At 37.6% G+C, this 16,322-nt stretch overlaps 1 protein-coding gene across 1 annotated transcript in view; it reads right to left on the bottom strand.

The window, feature by feature from the left end:
- Positions 1–2,658: 2,658 nt before the first annotated feature.
- WARS (tryptophanyl-tRNA synthetase) overlaps positions 2,659–16,322 on the bottom strand; it is a 17,954-nt gene continuing 4,290 nt past the window's right edge. Inside the window, exons 3-10 of the mRNA XM_009867391.1 lie at positions 13,361–13,469; positions 12,354–12,473; positions 11,573–11,755; positions 10,162–10,262; positions 8,813–8,925; positions 7,640–7,813; positions 4,497–4,637; positions 2,659–3,123 (exon numbers count right to left, since the gene is read on the bottom strand). Of these exons, the coding sequence (XP_009865693.1) occupies positions 2,965–3,123; positions 4,497–4,637; positions 7,640–7,813; positions 8,813–8,925; positions 10,162–10,262; positions 11,573–11,755; positions 12,354–12,473; positions 13,361–13,469 (1,100 nt within the window). The 3' untranslated portion in view covers positions 2,659–2,964. The remainder of the gene's footprint in view (positions 3,124–4,496; positions 4,638–7,639; positions 7,814–8,812; positions 8,926–10,161; positions 10,263–11,572; positions 11,756–12,353; positions 12,474–13,360; positions 13,470–16,322) is intronic.

Below are 16,322 nucleotides of genomic sequence, written 5' to 3'. Positions count from 1 at the left end.
AATCTGGGTGTTCAGCTTCTGATTTCAGAACTTGACTGCTTTATTTTCTGATTTCTTTGTACTACCTTGACCTTCATCTACTGTAATAATCACAGAACTATTTATTCTGATAAATTAGCTAGCTGAAGGCCAGCTAACAGAAAGAAGACACCACATTCGCTGTGCTGATACTGGATTTACTTTGCTATAGGGACTGCAGCTTGTCGTGTATCATTAATTTCTTTCACTAACAAATTGCTGGTTTTGGGAATCAAAGAAAATTTTCTTTAGAAGGCACATTCTGCTCCGTTTTCATGTTGCTGGTAGTTCCTGTTTGCTCTGACATTTATGAATATCCAAACAGTTTTCAGCATGCCTTTTGGAGTATGGAAAGAGTCATGTGAAGTTATTCAGAACTTGTGCTTTTCAAGCAACAGCAATTGTGAAATATGTTTCCTTTAAAGTACCAGTCTTTACTCCAAACCTACTGAAGCGTCATCATAAACTGGTCACACGGACCCTCCCCTATTTCCAAGCCAGCTTCTATACACAGGAAAATGCAACATCTTGTTTTATGTGACCACTTAATTTTTGGACAACAATCTGGGAGCAACCTGGAGTCTGCCTGTTAGGACTGGATTGAAGGGGTTAAAGGGCACCATACCTGAGCAGGGTAAATTTAGATTAGATATCAGGAAGAAGTTCTTTACTATAAGGGTGGTGAAACACTGAAACAGGTTGCCCACAGAGGTGGTGGAGGCTCCATCCCTGAAGGCATTCAACATCAGGCTTGATGGAGCTCCAAGTAACCTGATCTATTTCAACATGTTCCTGCTCGCTGCAGGGGCGTTGGATTAGATGACCTTAAAAGGTCCCTTCCAGCCCAACAGATTCTATGATTCTATTTCACTACGTGAAAGTTGGTGGACATCAAAAGAAGGACCAGCTCCATCAGATGAGTAAATCAACACCAAAAAGGGTGGGGAGAGAGATCAGAAATAGAGTAAGTGTAAAGCCTTTTAAATCAGTAGTAATAACAAAAAGAGTAAAATAAAAGAAGTTTGATACAGACTTTTATTTACATTTTTATTACAATGTGATAAACAAAACATGAGCAAATTGAGGAAAATGTAATGAACATTGCCCGACAACATTCTTAGACATTTCACATATGCTTTTGAAGACTGCTTTGTCTTGACTTTTAAATATTTCTGGGACATGAATTGTAATGACAACAAATTTGGGAATTTGTCAAGGCTCCTCTGAGAAACTGTATCATTTCAGTAGCATGTAAGAATTTGTCAGAGTACTTGAGTAAGGTGCTTGCTGAGTTAAACTAAACAATTTTGCTACCGCTTTCCTTTTTAGAATTTGCAAACCAGACTTTAATTGCTGTGTTATAAAATTAATCCATATGCTTAGTTAGAATAGAACACTCCAGTGTTTCTCCTACAGCTTATTTCCCTTTCCTGAATAGCTAAAATAAATCTTGGAGGACAGATCTGCATACAATATTTTAAAGAAGAAATCTTCATTATGAGTTTGTAAAAGCCCTTTAAAAGTCAATTTAAGTCATTTGTGTATAGCTTAGAGATGACAGAGATGACTGCAGAACAGGATAGTCATCATTAAAGTCTACAGTTACCAAAAATCTGTTTATTTACTACTCGATTTAGGAGACTATTTTTCTTTCCTAAGAATTGCTCCACCACCTTAAGAAAAAAAAAAAAGAGGAAGAAAATAAAGCTTTTCTAACTGATTGTTAAACATTTGTTAGCACTGAGATACATCTGTGGGTTACAGAGAGACAGTCACTGGTAAACATTAATGCATGAAAGTCAATGGCATTAAATTAGCAGTGTCAGCTCATGTAAACTGTAAAGAAAAAGACAAAAGCTAAGCACTGCTATTTTCAGCACAAGTTTGAAACACATGCAATAGGGCTAAACTTGCTTTGCGCTTCCATCTTTCCTTGGTTCCTTGCACAAACATAAACTAACAGGGGCACTTCCTAAACAACTTGAGGGACAGGCACTTCCATCTGAGAAACACAAAGCCATTGCCGGAGGGGCTGTGTGTGCCCGCTGTGTTGCCGAGTGGGTGCTGGCGGGAAGGCAGAGGCCCCAGCGCCAGGCAGCACAAACAGCCCAGCATGTTCTTGTGTACTACCAGGCTGACCCAAGGTCTACTCAAGCCACTGAGAAGTCTCACCCTTGGAACTTCTCCCTCAATCCAACTCTAATCAGCTGACTTCAAACGTTTATTACAGTCAAATTAGAAGTGTCCTTTTTTTATTTTTTAAAATTTTATTTTTAAGAGAACGCTAGTCCTCACAGTAGAGAGGCAGTCCGACCGTTTAAATAGTTGCAGAAGCAAAAGTACAGTGAGATTTCTGTGACTTGCCCCAGCTTAAACAGGAAGACAATAGCAAAAACCAGTCTGATATTCTTTCTTCTGTGCTTAACTTAGAGAACTCCATTCTTCCTGTATTGATCTCCAGCCTAAGTCACTGCGTAATCTAATTTGTAACATTCATTATCTTTTTGCGTGCAGCACTTTCCCAGTAGCCCAAAAGGACAGTCTAGTAACCAAAGTACACATGACAAAAGAAAATGGAACTACTAGTAATTAGTTTGAGATATGACCTCTTACCAACATATCTAAAAATTTACATTAGGCTTTATCATCAAAATGGAAGTTTTATTTGTATTTTCAACATGAAATACAATAAAATAAAATGTGCTGACAGACATGCTTTTCTGCAAGATTGGGCAATTCTGTCTTGCATATACTGACTTTAAATAGATAAAAGCCCTATTTTAATTTTTTCCTGTACTCTGACATTCATTGTAATTAACTCATTAAAAGCAGTATTTATAAAGCCCTGATTGCAGGCTGTACAATAACTAGGGAGCAATGACATACACAGAAGACAACAATTACTTGGTTTTGGTTTATCAAGTGGTAAGTTAAATGCACGTTTCTTCAAAATTCAAAAGCTAGCTTCCGCGGAGTCATGAATTGCTGCACCATTTCATCTGTGACCTGCTTCCGTCTCTCTTGATGAGCTGCTACCAAGGGCTGCAATGTTTCGATAAGGACCTTTTTCAGCTCCCCCGTGAGCAATTCCCCACTTGTGTATGCCTGTCAAGAAAGCATTGATTGCTAAATATGGTGCTATATGGAAAAAGAGTCAGTGACAAATATATCTTTAAAAGCCTGGCCCTAGGATGCCTTAAAAATAAGCACATGCCTTAGAAGATCATGGCATTATCACTCTGAAAATCTAACTTGCAAAATGGCTTGTTGCATTTTAAAAGATTGTGTAATTATTTGCAGGAAACTGCCTATTTTTCTCCCCAGAATCCCAGTTTAAATAAACAATCACCTTAGGCTGTTTTTTGCAATATTTTTGCCTCATAGCATTTAAGTAAGAGATTAAATGTGATTAAAGTATCCTTTCTATAGTAAAGGTTTTGTTTGTTTGTTTGTTATAAAAACACTAATATTGCTTTCTCTGAGCATCCAATTCCGAAAGCTTTTACCTCTGGCACCATAACTGAAAAAAAACCGCTCCACTAATGCTGCTGCTATAAGCAGTGATTTCACGTTCTCTAATGTGGTTCTAAGGTAGCGCTGCAGCAACCTGCTGCGGGGGTCTAGGATCTGTGCCCTGTGGCAGCTCTGCTGATGTTGTTGCAGTGGTTGGATGCTACTGGAAAACTGCTAAATACATCAAATGTGCTCCAGATTTCCATAAGGAATTTACATCAGTTTGCATGGGGATTAGTCCTGTTCTGGTGTGGGCAACGAGAGAGTCAGAGAAGAAGCTGTAGCTCTTGCCTTGCAGATGTTCCCAGTAGGTGAACGCTGAAAAATGGATGTGACCAGGGCATCATCAACTACAGATACTAGAGAATGCACATGGCCTCGTACTGATCGTCATCACAGAGCTGAAGGAAATGTCTTACTAGCATGCCCAGGAACAGAAGTCTGCCCAATAGGTTTAAGGAAAGTGCGACATCTATGAAGCACTTTTTGCTTGTGAGCAATCAATCAATCAATCCCTCATAGCTATTACATTTCTTGTGCTAAAAAAAAAAACAACACAACAAAAAGCCAGTAAGTTTTGGACATGAGTTTTTGTAATTTTACAGAGTGTTTAGGGCCCTTGCTCACAAGGAACAGGCAAAAGTGTATTATTTGATTAAAACAACACTAATCCTGAGGTGGCGTCATTTAAATGGTAGTGTAGATATTGTCCTACACAGTGCTAGAAAACCTTATAAAAATCCTAGGAAAATTTTTATTTTTATTTTTTAAAGGAGAGCTAGATTGACCTGTGAGAAAGAACATCGCAAACAAACAAATAGAGAGGTCTAATACTGAAACTTGCAAGGGATGGGGAATGCAAGACCAACAGTTACCGTCCTGGAGAAGGTTCATAGAAGGGCTTAATTATAGTTTTGTCCTCACAATAAAGAATGAATAATATTATCTTCAAAGTGGCTACTTACCTGCTTCAGCTGTTCAAGCCTGTCATCATCTTCTAGGAAGAAAGTCAGGTACATAAAAGATACGTCAACGTCACAGTTACCTCCGTACTTCCTGTGCTCTTCAATAGTATCTCTGCCTCCAGAGAAGGCATGCTTGTTAATCTGAAACAACATGATTTCATGATATAAGTTCTACTAAATTCTGGATTACTATATTGTAAACAGAGGTGCATCATGATCCTCCAAATTCCTTACTAAGGACTAGCTGAAGGGTGAGTGGGGTAAGTTAATGTAGAGCCTCAGGACTGAAGCAGGGAGGCAAAAGAAGATCATTAGAGGCCAGCAAGGAAAAATGGTTATATGCATATTCTCCAGAATAGAAATGAAGCAAAAAAAAAAAAAAATCCAGCCAAGGTACACTCAAAAGGATTTTAAGTCCCTTTTGCTGAAGCTGTTGCCTATTGGATACAATTTGTGCTTACAGGAGACGTACTTTATGTAAGGAAAAAATAAGATAATCACTTCATCAGGAAAATAATTTTGAAAGAGATGAAGAAGGCATGGAAATTTTTTTAAGAAATCTTAGAGAAAACTTAGTCTCCTTTTCATAGGGAAATGGAAAACAAGAGAAAGCAAAGGTAAAGCTTGCAGCCCTCTGGCTAGAATGGCTAAAATTAGACACATGCCCCATTGTTCAGACTAAAACCAGAATACTTGCTGACTCTCCTCTCACGCCTCTTAAGTGTAGCTTCCCATGTGGAGATGACCTCCGCTGCTGAATAGATTTATCTGCTAACCCCAATCCCAGTAAACTCAGAAACCACGGGCCAATCTGAACAATTTATACACGTGTAGGATTCTCAGATGATGCTAATCTTCCTACAAATCTAAAGAAAATAAATTGCCAGAAGAAAAAAAAGTATCTCTCAACCATAAGCTGAGCTCTTGTTTGGCTCCAGTATCTTTTCAGGTGTCATCATCAACCAATCAAAAGACATACATGCACAAGACGTATATTTTTTTTTTGTTCTGGTACATAGGAATTGTTATATATTATTATTATATATTATTGTTATATATTATTGTTATATACTTATGATTTCTGAACATTATAATCTGTACGACTGCCTAGTTCTTTTTTGAATCTTTCGAACCACCATGTTACAGATGAGGTCTTGTGGCAATGAATTACGTACAAAAAAGATGCACTGATGGGTATCTTAATAAAATAAACTGCCACCTGTCACACACATCTATTCTTATATTGTAGGACAGCCAGAATAGCTGTCTTTGTATCTATAAAACTAAGGCTTTACATATTGTTTTGCACTCACCTCTCTCCCTATTAGTTTTTCAAAGTCTTTGTACAATTTTTTTTGTCCGTCATCTGTACAGGTTGTGTTTTTACTAGGTGAGGGGGATTAAATACAATATGCCAGGTGAAGGCACATTATTGTTTTAAACAAAATGTTTACTGTATTAATCTCAAGTTCTTTTTTTTTTTTTACATATTCTGGCATCTACTTATTGACTGAGGGTTTCCATCATGTATCTAGTATCCAGAGTGATGCACTGATTTTTTCCGAATTAGTAAAAACTTAGAATCTAAATAACACTTTCTAGGAAAATAAACAAAGAACTGAGGTGTAACTTGATGCTGATAGGTGAAATAAGAATAGTTTTTACAATGTTGCCATTCAGCTCCGTAGATTTAACAGCTTCTCAGTCTTTCCCAATATCTAGTCATTCTTCATCTTTCTCACTACTTAGCAACGCACTAGTAATCTGAAAAATTCTGTATGTAGTAATTTTTTGTGTGCAGCAGTGGCATTCTCTTTTTAACATTCATCCACCACCAGAACTCATCTATCCTACTTATTCGCCATAAAAATATTTAGCCTTTCATTCAAGCTCTATTTCCATAAAGACTTGCTTCTGCTATGCTTCAGAAGCTGAAATAACTCTCAGTTTGTCCTATATTATTCAATGTTTTACATTATGTTCAGAATTTTTTCTTCGTAGCTGTTATATCCCAAGTAGCTAGAATTATTCTGTTGTTTTTTCAAGTAGTTTAAAGATAGCAGAAGTAGGATTTATTAACTGAACATAAGGTATCTTGGATCTATTTGCAGGTTGCTAGCTACTTGCCAGGAAAAAAATGGAAGACTCTTACCAACACTGTCACTAATCACATATCCTCTATTTTGAAACTACAGCTTTTTCAAAAAAGCAGCTCGGTAACTGTGCAAATAAACTGGAATTATTATAATCTAAACACATTATTCAAAACAGTAGTGTTCAATCAGTTTCTACATAAGATGACGAATCATTATAAAATGGCTGCAGAAGCATCTGACCTATATACGGGTTTGTGAACCATAAGTGAATTAATCCAAGTCAAAACAGCAAAAACAATATATACATCTCTTTTTTTCTTGTTTTGACAGGTAGTTACTTCATGTCTGGTTATCGTGCCTATAAACCCTTTTCCAAAGGCTGATTTTTATTTATTTTTTTAAATACCACAACACAGGTGAACTTCTGCCAAACTAAATCACCTGACACTGGTTGAAGGCACTATGAACATATTCAGACAGGAGAAAATATCCCTTTGGAAACTTAGGTGAAATTCAATCTAATATTTATTTGTGAACTGGAGGGAGGAATATATGGCAGCAGCAGATCCCCAAGCAGCAGGAAAAATCTGACTTGTGTTGTAACTGACACTGTACAATGCCTGGGGCTCCCAGCAGTCAAGAGAAAGTCAAGAGAAAGAGCTGTTTATTTGATTTACATCATGGACTGTCAGATTTCAAAACTATGGTAACATATTATTTGTCTTAGAGCATGAGCCTCCACAGCTCTTAATTCTCATACCACTGCTCTGCAAATCTGATGTTTTGTACAAGTCTGACGTTCTGTACATTTTCCTAGCTAATGTCTGTACTATTAGATTAGTGGGCAAGGCAAAAGATTATATTTGATGGTATAGGTAAATCTGTATAACTTCTTCAATTCCTGAAGATGCTTTGCCATGAAATGTATGGGGAAAAGGATTCAGGTATGTTCAAAGAAAGCATTAAAAAAATTGTTGTTGTAACCATAAGGACCACAGCTGCTTTTTGTTATAAAGCTTTGTGCTCTCAGGTTTTGCAGGTCCTTACCTTGGTCTTGATTTGTTTGGGTGTATCGGTGAGGAAGATGGAGGAGTTTGGGTCACTAGAACTCATTTTTGTCTGTGCTCCTTGCAGGGCTGGGAAGAAGACTGAGTGCAGTAAGGCTGGTTTAGGCAATCCAATTCTAGGTGCTACATCCCGGGTCATTCTAAAATAAGGATCCTAGAACAACCATCAATAAAAGCGCAGAATAAAGTTGAAAAATGTGACTTAAAAGCTAATTAGTGCTGACTCATTCATGCCTTAACAAGCAGTCTCAAACAAATAAAGATAAGAAAAAAACTGAAACCACAAAACATTCCAGAACCTATTTCCTATTCTGTTCATCCAGAGTAACAATCAAACAAAAGTCCTTTTTTTAAATTTCCATAGTTTTGCTGTACACTATGATTCCCTCAACTAACCAGCATATTTACAAACATTTAAATGAATTCAAATAGTTGTGAAAACTATGCTTAGTATGCCAGGGGATGGACACAGACTAAGGTGCAAACTTCCTCCCAAAGCGTTTAACAACCAGCACAGAATGTGAGTTAAAACTGTCATCGAGCTGACAGCGCTGTGCTGATGATACAGCTTTAATCAACTGCAGCTGATACCTAGAAAGAATACTTATTTGAAGCAATGATGCTACCACTATCATTTGTGGCCAATGTTCTTCCATCCTCTCTATATAGATCCACATTGTTAAGGTTCTGCAGCTTTTCTGGCAAACTATTTCAATGCTTCTTTATTCTTACTGATAGAACGTTTTTCCCCATGGTTCAACATAAATCTCTTGCGCTGCAACTTAAACTCATTTCAACTTGTCCTAGTTACCATGGAGATGGCCAAAAGTTTCCTTCTACCCCCATGTCAGTACACTTTCCATAGATTCTACTGTCTTTGCTTTCATAGAACCCAGTTCACTGTGAACTGGGTTGAGATCAAGACAAACTCAAGATTTGCAAGAATGAGTAATGCATGAATACATGATTGTTGGGTTAAGCTTTCATCTTTGTCAGGACACAACACAACATGCTTTTATCCCTTCCAGCTTCTGCCCCAGAAAGGTGCTTGCAGGAATGTTTTAAAGATGTTTCGATATGTCACGACGAAGCTTGAACTGTACATTATAAAACAAGTCCATGAAAACCAAATGAAGTAATATCACCTTCTTACCTGATCGATACCACATGGGATAAGACACTGAATGTTCTCCTTGCCATTGAAGATCTGTGGAAATGATGAACTGAAGGATGGAGCAGCTTGAATAGCAGGAAAGCTGATCTTTCCTAGAAGACAAGGTGTTTGAAAAAGCTGAGAAGCCAAGATAAACAATGATAAATGGAAAGAACTTTCTCAAGTCTTTAAAACACACAAGTGAATCATTCAGATACTCAGTTTAAGACCAGCATCTGTCTTCAACAAGTAGGGTTGCCTTATCTTTACCTTACATAATGTCAACAAACCTTTAACTGCCGTAGAAACTAATGAAAAAAGTCAGGTTGTGATCACAAAGGTTCCAGAAAAAGTGGATTAGCGCATACTCTCTTCATCATTGAACTACCTACCCTTCTCAGAAATATACAATTGACTATATCACTCTGAACTGCTGATTTATTCTCTTTGTGAGAGAATGACTAAAGTTCTACTTATCAGGCAAGTTTCCCTCTTAGGACCTTAAAACCATGGCTATATGCATGCTGCATGTGCGAACCATCTCAGATGTGGCTAGTTTTCTTCTTTATACACTGACCAACCTGCTTCCCTAATCAAAATCCTCTCAGAACAGAAAGCAAATTGCAGATTTTTCTGAACATGTAATGAAGTCATTATCACAACACCCACATTTATTGAAGTACTGCTAAGGCAGAAGTCGGAATCTATTCCTTGGCTACAGTGAAGGCTGAAAAGCTGTCACTGGCTCAATTACTGGACAAAGAATGATGCTAGTGCTCAGGACAACCAAGTTTTTTAGAATCTTTTTTGGCCAGTATGATAAAAACTTGCAACTACAGTGAAGTAAATGGAAGGCAGAGTTACCTAGCACCTTGAAAATTAGGCTTTTAAGCACTCCTTAACTTTTTTCATATATATATAAATACACACACACACACATACACACTTGCGTGTATTAATATAACTTCTCCTGAAGAGAAAAGCTTCTGTATAAATTTGGCATAGGAATTTTTAGGAGGCATAATCAACTATAATCAACTGTAAACAATATTAAAAAACAAAACCAAAGGAATAGTTGTCTGCCCTGGGCACTTCAGTGTTGGTGTTTTTCACTTTGCTGCTACTACAGCAAAAAGGTAGATATGATAGAAATTTTACCGCAAAGTGTTTTCTATGCTGAAGGAGCCACAACAACATCCTTTTAGAATCAGCCTAGAAACATGGATCTTCTTGCTTTTTCTATCTGTATTTCCTGAGTGGCAGATACTAATCTCTTTAAATTATTACTTAAATAGTGCTATAGAGAGTGAAAGCAAGCATCACTTCCAGTAACACATATTATTTCCTACCTATGCAATCACTGTCTGTAAAGCCAAAGATTCCTTTTACTTGGTTAAATGTAACATGCTTCTGAACTTTGACGATGTTTTTGTAGAATCCAGTACTTGCCCTATGAGAAAAAAGTGGAAAATTAAAATGAGAAACATAAGCAGAAAAGTGTAGGTAGAAACTTTCACTTCCAAAACTGAGAAAATCAAAAAAACCCTCAAGTATTAAATCTCACCATTTCAGACTTTTTCTGTGGCTCATTGAGATGACAACCAGAGAATTATTTACCAACAAGAATTTTATGCCTTGAAGGTTTAATTTATTCTTCCCTCCCCCCAACCTTTACTGCAAGCATTTTTTGTCACAATTAACTGTCTAAAGCCAGGAATATAATGATTTGGAAGTGGTGCCAAAATGCCTCATGGAGTCTGAAGTTTACTTATCCTTATGCTACTCTTGTGAACTCTGGCAACCTGAAAAGTTCATGTCTTCTGTGTTGTGTGGGATCCCCTGTGTGTATCCCATACAGGATGCTGCAGTTCACCAAAGGAATAGTAGCTCAAACCCTCCAAATTCTCATTTTCTACAGGCTAAGTTCCCTGCCTGGACCTTCTCTCTCACCAAATACAGCAGCAGCATTTCCAAATCAAAAATAGCTCAGCAATTTCTTCCTTTTTTATTTCTGCTGGGGAGCTGAAACAAAAGAAACAGCAGTTCTGACCTGCCCTCCCTCCTTCAGCCACAGGGCAGATTTGTGTTAATGAAACTTTTCTAAGGCAGGAAATTCAGAGGAGCAAAAAGAGGATAAACTGCTCTGTCAGCTCCACACTCTGGGGGCCGTATGTTATACAGTTCAGTGCTAAAACATATATTCTCTCATCCAAGTCTTTAAGGAAGCTCATCACCTCACATGGAAGAACAAAGCCCCCAACTTCAGTTCTGAACTTTGCCCTAAAGCTTCCTTCTGAGAAGGCACTTCCAGTAGCAGTTTCTTTTTCTTAAATCTTCATTTAATATTACTCAAACAATAATCTTCCATGCAGTATTAAATCAACTAACCACAAGTTGCTTAAACACCTTCCATTAGTGCAGATTCAGTGTAAACATTCCTCAAAAATTTTGATACCATCTTAAACAAATTGTTTTCTTGGTTTGTTAGGTATTTTCAGAATTTAGTTGGCTTAATACATTTTTCAGAATTTAAATTACACATGTAAGTATCTGTTCATATGTTATACAGAAGAATGATAATAGTACATATATAAGGTTAGATGGCAGAAAAATTAATGAGCTACTCTAAGTGTTGTAAAACATGTCTTGAAGCTTTCAAATTTAGAAACATTTATTAAAACACTGCTAGCTATTGAAAGTTGGAGAGAAAATACAAATGCTATTTTTTCATTACATTGCCCTAAGCATATTTATACTTACCCCAAATAGTCCAAATCCGAAAATATAAAGGTTTTATTGACATCAAAACCACATGCAATGATGTCTTTTGCATTTTCTTTAGCATACTCATATGCTTTCTCAGTTGTCAGGTCCTTCCAAAGGTATTTCTCATCATCAGTTAATTGTATAACTAAGGGAACATCAAATACCTCTTGCAGCCACCTAATAAAAGCACAAAGATTTTATCTTCAAGTAAGTTAATATGAAGATGTAGAGCTACATAGCTAAAATATTTTTATACCTTTAAACAAAAGTATATTAAAAAGTCTGATGCTCTTTTCTTTGTATACATACACAGTTATGTTTATGTGAACAGAATAAATATTTTGTTCAGATTATAATGACAACTTACCTGGACAAAAGACTCACACTTATTGTTTCCTGTACATACGACAGCTGTCACCATTTGCAATGGAAACAAGAATTCAAAGAGACTCTTAGCTCTTTGAGTCCAATGTCTCTGTGTCCTGCTGCTGCAGTCACCGCATTAGAATGCTACTGAGTCTCACCACAAACCCGTTTTTAAGAAGAACAAAAATTCTAATGAGGCTAAGGGTGAGAGGAAGAGGGCTTTATGGTAGTGATGCAGGGATTACAGTCATTTAAGTGATTATCTAAGATTGGATTAATATCATCAATGTTCACCTCAAACAGACAAGTGTCCTTGAAATGTATCATTTTGGCAGTTCCATAAACTATGTTCAAGATTTACTTAAAAAGAAACATGTTTTGATTATTACAAATGGTAGAAATAGCTTACTTTGTGAACATAAATGTGTTAAAATGACCAATATGCATTGCCTGAGAGGACGGCCCTCTGCCTGTGTAAAGGTAAAAGGACTTCTTATTTTCATAAGCATCGAGGATTTGGTCCATATCTCTAAGGAAAAAACAGAGAGCACGTGATGCGATTCTTTAGGAAGAAACATCCACAGCAAAAAGCTTCTATTCAAAATTTGAGTGCTTGTAAAGCCAAATGTACTTATAAATAAAAGTTAGTATGTTAAGTGCCCTAGGAAAAGGTTTTATTTGATCATTTTTAATTTAAGAAAAGCTTTGTCTCCTTCAGTATCTATTAAAAAAACCCTCAAAGGAAAAGTAAGTTAAAAATTTAATTAAAATTAAAAAATATACAACTTAAAAAACCCCTACTTAATTGGATAATAATTTCTAGAGCCCAGTAAAACAAGTTATGATTTCCCAAATAGGTTTATTTCCCAAATAGGTTTAAACAACTAGCTTTGAATGATCTCTGGTGGAGGTTATGCCCTGAATCATGCTCAGGCACTTATTTGAAATGCGCTAGCTGCCATAGGCTGAAAATCCACACATTATATTAAACAGTGTAGATGACTGGCAAGCTGGTGCTAAAGATTATTCCCTGAGCTTTATTTTATGCAAAAATATAGATACACAGGTCCACAGGCCAAGTGGATGGACCTTTAGTGAAATCAGCAGGGACACTGTAGGCAAATGGCTTTGTCTGGCTGCCAATGTAGAGTCAAAACAGCAGCTGTCCAAAGCAAAGTTTCTGCGTACGTTCCTTCAACCTGGGATTAGTGAGGACGTATCAGAAACTGATGCAATCTAGGGCTTCAGATATTGCCAGGGGAAATCTGCAGTAGCTGCTGATTTCAAATGACACAGTTGGGTTTACCTTGGTATAAAAGAGTGCAGTCGTTTGCTAGTTATAGGTTTTTCCCAGTAATGCTCAGACAAAATCTACCTAATGTGACCTTTTTGAATTTTAAAATCAGAAGAACTCACCTGTGAGAGAAAAAGATTCCTCTACGTAGAAAGTGGTGAGGTTTTTTCCCAGTAGCTCTTTCGATTCGATTGATGAGATCTGTGTCAATTTTACTGCTGCCAAACCGAACTATAATTATAAAACATACAGAAATAAAATAAAATAAGCACAGCACAGCTACAATCAGATCTTGGATTATCAAGAACACACAAATGCAGCCTAGACCAAAAAATACTCTTCTGTAAACTTAATTCTTCTTTTATATGGATATGATTACAGACGCTGCTCCCCTCAAGAGGCTTGAAAAGGTAATACATGATACTCTTATTACCTGGTGGCTAAGGAAATCAGCTGGTTAATAAAACAACACTTTCAAACACAGTAATTTCATTCAAAAAAGGTTTTGGCAGAGTGAAATAGCAGTATTTTTTCCCATTCTCCACAAAACTGAACTTATTTCTTCAGTAAATCTTCCTATACTGCAGTCCCAGTTCTTGGACCCTAATAAGCAGATCAAGGCTCCATGACTGGACTTGACTGAAAAAATTAGACAAGAATCTACTCTTTGCTACTATTTTGCTCTACTCAATAGCAGAACTACTTGTACTATTAATTATTAGAAATGCCAAAGTATCCAAGAGAACAAAACAGAGACTCTGGACGTAAAGATACATTTTAAATGTACAAAATATTTAGATGCATCTATTCCAAGCGTCTCACTAGAGAGACCACACTGGCAAATTCCACGATTATAAAGTCACATGTCCACATGGCAGAAGTACCTCAGGTCTCCCTAGCTGTATCAGGAAATAATCATTCCACAGGAACATATCGCTGACACTTAACAAATTTCAAATATCTTGTCAATTTCCCAAGGAAACTAGAAACAAAGAAATTAATTTTGAACCACACAACTAGTAAACTATAAGTTACATGACAACTCTACTTCTGCCCAGCAGAAAACACAACAATCACTTTGAAAGTTCCCTGTATAACTAAGGGAACATCAAATACCTCTTGCAGCCACCTAATAAAAGCACAAAGATTTTATCTTCAAGTAAGTTAATATGAAGATGTAGAGTCACATAGGTTTACTTACTTATCAGGTTTACTTACTCCTTATGCATGTTCCTGCTTCTAAATTTTTGATTTCTTTTTCTTAAGGCCAAAAGCAAGTAACATTAAAAGACTTCCTGGAGGAATATCATAACCACAAGGTCCTTCCAAAGACTGCAACTTTCTACCGGGGCATGTAGGCTTCTAATGTTTCATCCTAGCACAGAGTTACGATCCTTAAACTGGATCATAATCGCATACCAGTTTATACCACTGGACAACAGAGAAACTAATTCCAGCTGGAGGCAGAGGTCTCTATCTGGGCTCGTTACCCAATGTATTGCCTTGAGTAAGCAACTCATTTTACAAAAAAAAAAATGAACTCGCAGGAGCAGCAAGGAAAATGAAGCACACTGGTGTAATTTGAAAAGCCAAACATTTAGACACCATGGGCTTATTACACATGACTAGACTAATTTCTTCTCCAGAAAAGTGAAAGGAAAGAGGCCTTACATCCCTGTACAGCACGAGGTTCTCAAAGCACAGCATGGAGGCTATTTCTAGTCCATTAAGACTCCATATACATTTCAAAAAAACTGTTTAAAACCATGGCCATCCTCATCCTTGAGACTGAAGGGATTTAGGAGGGATGGGAAAGAAGAGTCAGACTGACATATACCCTAGACATATATCCAGGATTCTGAGAAGCCCTGAGTACAGGGAGTTCCTCTCCTACCCTCTGGCTGAAAATGGAGATGTGCGTTTATGTTTATGTGAACTGGTTTTTTCATTTTGTTATACGAATTATTTACTGAGCAGCTTTTCACAAATAAAAATAAGGAACCCTCACTGAAAGACTCAATCTTGACAGGAAAGAAAAGTGGTAATGGATACAATTTGAGCATCAGCTTAGAGGTAAGTATTTCTGCTGTTCTATATCAATTTCATTTTCTTTTACAATTACTGGTTATGTTACTACTACAAGGCTTTCTATATATATAGTCATTAAACCTGAAGTAGAAATTAATTACTAAATGAGAGGGAAAACTAGGCATATTATCATAGTATGGTTTGGCTTGGTAGGGACCTTTAAAGGTCATCTAGTCCAACCATACTGCAACAAGCAGAAACATCTTTAACTAGATCAGGTTGCTCAGAGCTTCCACCAGGGATGGGGCATCTACCACCTCTCTGGGCAACCTGTTGCAGTGTTTTGCCACTCCCATTCCAAAACATTTCTGTCTAGTTTGAATCTACCCTCCTTTAGTTTAAAAGCATTGCCCTTTGTCCTATCACTACAGGACCTACTACAAAGTTTGTTTCCATCTTTCTTAAAAACTCCCTTTAAGTACTGAAAGGCCACACTAATGTCTCCCTGGAGCCTTCTCTTCATCAGGCTGAACAACCCCAACTCTCTCAGCCTGTCCTCATAGGGAAAGTGTTCCATCCCTCTAATCATTTTTGTGGTCCTCCTCTGGACCCACTCCAACAGGTCCACGTCTTTCCTGTGCTTGGGGCCGCAGAGCTGTAACAACACCAGGTGGGGTCTCACCAGAGCGGGGCAGAGGGGCACAATCCCCTCCCTCAACCTCCTGGCCACACTTCTTTTCATGTAACCCAGGATGTGATTGCTTTTCTGGGCTGTGATTGCTTTTTCTGGCAATGTGTGAGCACACATTGCCAGGTCATGTCCAGCCTTCCACTCACCGGTACCCCTAAGTCCTTCTCTGCAAGGTTGCTCTCAATCCCTTCCTCCCTTAGCCTGTTGCCCGACCCAGGTGTAGGACGTTGCATTTGGCCTTGTTGAACCTCACGTGGGCTCACTTCTCGAGCTTGTCCAGGTGCCTCTGGATGGTACCCTGTTCTCAGGCATGCCACTGGCATCACTCAGCTTGTGTGTGTGCCGTTTTCCACTGGGAAACACAT

Source organism: Apaloderma vittatum, unplaced genomic scaffold, assembly GCF_000703405.1.
Source record: "Apaloderma vittatum isolate BGI_N311 unplaced genomic scaffold, ASM70340v1 scaffold5384, whole genome shotgun sequence".
Taxonomy (NCBI): Eukaryota; Metazoa; Chordata; class Aves; order Trogoniformes; family Trogonidae; genus Apaloderma; species Apaloderma vittatum.
Note: the sequence above shows the minus strand (reverse complement) of the source record. Positions and strands in the feature narration are given on the sequence as shown.